Source organism: Monodelphis domestica, chromosome 4 (assembly GCF_027887165.1).
Source record: "Monodelphis domestica isolate mMonDom1 chromosome 4, mMonDom1.pri, whole genome shotgun sequence".
In the NCBI taxonomy this organism is placed as follows: Eukaryota; Metazoa; Chordata; class Mammalia; order Didelphimorphia; family Didelphidae; genus Monodelphis; species Monodelphis domestica.
The window spans coordinates 223497293-223501201 of NC_077230.1; the positions used below are offsets into that span (position 1 = coordinate 223497293).

Here is a 3909-nt window from a genome sequence, read left to right on the forward strand (position 1 = left end):
TTGACAATCTAATTGAAATGAATAAATATTTAGAGAAATGTAAATTGCCTCACTAAGAAAACTGAACATACCATATTTAAATAAATTTATCTCAGAAAAATAAATTGAATAATCCATAAGTTAATTCCTTCAGAAAAAAAAAACAGGACAAGATGGACTTACAAACATGTTCTAAGCAGAGAGGAGCAGGAAAGCAAAAGACAGAGAAAGAAAATTTAAAACTAATTTCTCTAAAGGCTATTGATGTAAAAAAATTTTACTAGCAAGGAGGTTTTAGCAAAATTTTACAAAGATTATTACACTAAGATCAGGCTGGATTTGTATCAATAATGGAGGACTAGTTTGATATAAAGAAAAGTAAATATAAAATTTATCCTATCAATTGGAAAAATAAAAATCATGATTATATCAAAAGAATGCAAAGTGCTTTTGATGCTTTTAAAAAAACAGAACACTCATTCCTATTAAAATCATTATAAAGCATAGGAATAAATAGAGCTTTTCCTTAAAATGATAAGTAGTATCTATCTAAAACAAAGAGCAAAGATGTGTATTTCATCATAATTACTTCATAATGTGCTAGAAACACTAGCCAGAGCAATAAGAAATGGAAAGGAAAATTGAAGGAATAAAAAATGCATAACAGGGAATCAAAATTATCATTTTTGCAATTGATATAACATATTTAGAGAATCCTAGAGACAACTAAAAAATTGCTTTAAAATTATCTTTAACAAAGTTTCAAGGTTAAAATAAACCCACACAAATCATTGACATTTCTGTATATGACCAAAATAAAACCCAACAGAAAGAGAGAGAAAAAGGAACTGCATTTAAATGATTAAAGATAATATATAATACTTGAGAGTTTATCTGCCAAGACACATCCAGGAATGCATCAAAACAATTACAAGCAATCTCCACAAAAATAAAGAGATCTAAATAATTGGAGAAAATAAATTGCTCATGGTAATAAATAAATAATAATGTTTCCTTATCAGTGCCATGCCAATAAAACCATGAAAAATTATTTTAGAGAAGTAGAAAAAAATAATAAATTTTATTTGGAGGAACAAAAGGTTAAGATCAACAGAATCAGTGAAAAATAATTTTTGAAGGGAAGGGGCCTAGAAGCACCAGATCTCAAAAAATATTACAAAGTGCTAATAATCGAAATAACTAAGTACTAGGAAAGAAATAATCATTGATCAATGGAACAGATTATGTATACCATATTCAGAAGTGAATAACCACAATAATATAGTGTTTTATAAACCCAAATATACCAGCTATTGGAACAAGTATTCTCTATTTGACAAAAACTATTGGGAAAACTTGAAAGCAGTCTAGGAAAAGTTCAAAATAGGTACATGACTTGGACATAAAGAATGATTTCATAAACAAATTAATAGAGCAAAGAAGAAATTACCTGTCAGTTCTATGAAAAGGGAGTTTATGATCAAACAAGAGATAGGGAAATTCATAGGAGGTAAAATGGATAATTTTAATTACAAAGAATTAAAAAATTTTGCACAAACCATTGCAGCTAAAATTAGAAAAAAAAACAGAAGAAATTGAGGGAAATTTTTATTACAAATTTCTCTGATATAGGTTTTATTTCTCAAATATGTAGAGAACTGAACCAATATTATAAGCATTAAGAGCTATTCCGCAATTGAAAAATGGTCAAAAGATATTAATTTCCCAGCTGTGTGACCCTGGGCAAGTCACTTGACCCCCATTGCCTAACCCTTACCACTCTTCTGCCTTGGAGCCAATACACAGTATTGACTCCAAGATGGAAGGTAAGGGTTAAAAAAAAAAAGATGTGAATTGGCAGTTTTCAGAAAAAGAAATCAAAGTTACCAAAAGTCATTTTAAAATTATCCAAGCCACTGAAAATTAAAGAAATGAACATTAAAATAATTTTGAGGTATTATCTTACACCTGTCAGATTGCTTCAGATGACAGAAAAAAAATTACAAATTGTAGGGGGAAGGTGAAAATAGGTTCACTAATGCATTATTGATAGTCCAGCTGTTCTGGAGAGCAATTTGAAATTATGCCAAAAGAGTTATAAAGCTGTGCATCCTCTTTGACCCCTTCATATTACTACTAACTCTAGAGTCTAAAGAGATCAATGTAAAAGGAAAAGGATTCAATGTTCAAATACATTTATAACACTTCTTTTTGTGGTGGCAAAGAATTGGAAAGTGAGGGGATACCCATCAATTTGGGAATGACTAAATAAGTTATGATGTAAGAATGTGATGGAATACTATTGTACTATAAGAAATGACAAAGGGCTGGGACACCTAGGTGGCTCAGTAGATAGAGAGCCAGGCCTGTAAGACAGAAGGTCCTGGGTGCAAGACAGGAGGTCCTGGATTCAAATTGAACCTCAGACACTTCCTACCTGTGTAAACCTAGGCAAGTGATTTAACCCCAGTTGCCTAACTGTTATCCCTCTTCTGTCTTGGAATCAATACCTAGTACTGATCCTACATCAGAAGGTAAGGATTAAAAACAAAAGAAGAAATGATGAAGAGGATGATTTTTTTTAAATATGGGATAACATATAAACTGATGCAAAGTAAGGTGAGCAAAAACAGGAGAACAATCTAAATAGTAATGCTAATCTTATAAAGAAAGAGGATGGAAAGGAATAAAGAAATTAAAGAGAGATAGAAGATTCAAGACTTTGCTGAAAAGAAAATGCAAACATTCCATCTCTATGTTTCTCTGTCTCTCACTTCTCAAGAAGGAACCCAACTTGCTGTAGCACCTTCTTTAAGGATGATTTCACTTCCTTATTCCTCAGGCTGAAAATCAAGGGATTCAGCATGGGAGTGACCAAATTATTCAGGATCTGAACAGTGGCATTCAGCCAAGGATTGGGGGTAGGTTGTAAATAAATGAGGACTACAGGTATATATAGCAAAAGGATAGCTGTGAGGTGAGCACTGCAAGTGGAAAAGGCTCTGTACCGGCCCTCTGCCGTGCGGATCTTCAAGATGGAGCAAACAATGCGACTATAAGAAGTAAGGATAAGAAGGAAGCAGCTAAGTGGCATAAGGCCCACACTGATGAAACCCACCATCTCCAAGGCTGAGGTATCTGCACAGGCTAATTTCAGCATCACCGGGATGTCGCAAAAATAATATTCCACCTGATTGGGTCCACAGTAGGGTAACTGGAAAGTGAGGGCTGTTAGGAAAGTGGCCTGAATACAGCCAAAAAATGAGCTTCCCATGGCCAATATGGTACATACCTTATGGCTCATGATGACTGTGTACCGCAGAGGAAAACAAATGGCAATAAAACGGTCATAGGCCATCACAGTGCACAGCAAACATTCAGTGCAGCCAAGGAAATGATAGAAAAAGAGTTGGCAGACACAGCCTCCATAGGAGATGCCATGGCTCTTCCCAGAGAGGTAGGACAACATTTTGGGTGAGCTCACTGAAGGGAAAAATATGTCCAAAATAGATAGCTTACACAGAAAAAAGTACATTGGAGTATGGAGACGAGGTGAAGAGATAATAGCCAATAAAATAGTCAAGTTCCCCAGCAGAGTAGAGAAATAGAAAGATAAAAATACAATAAAAAGTTGAATCTCTAATCCCTCAGTGTGGGGGATTCCTAGGAGAATAAACTCAGTCACCACAGTATAATTCTTCATCTGTATGAAAATAATTGACTGTTCCCTGGTAGAGGATGCACAGGATGCCAAGTGGGTGCTAGTGTCAGAGATCCAAGGCAAGCTTCAATAGACATGATACCTGTAAAAGAAAAAAAAAATCTAATGGCTTTAGAATGGAAGAGTTTGGGCTGATTTTTGACAAATAGCTTATATTTATATAATGTCTTATAATTATAAGCTGTCTCATATGTTACTTCATTTGAGAG

General features: G+C 34.0%; 1 protein-coding gene across 1 annotated transcript; it reads right to left on the reverse strand.

The window, feature by feature from the left end:
• Positions 1-2749: 2749 nt before the first annotated feature.
• Positions 2750-3682, reverse strand: LOC100030172 (olfactory receptor 149-like). Its single transcript, XM_001379714.2, has one exon. The coding sequence runs from the start codon at positions 3680-3682 to the stop codon at positions 2750-2752; it is 933 nt and encodes a 310-aa protein (XP_001379751.2).
• Between the last annotated feature and the right edge of the window lie 227 nt (positions 3683-3909).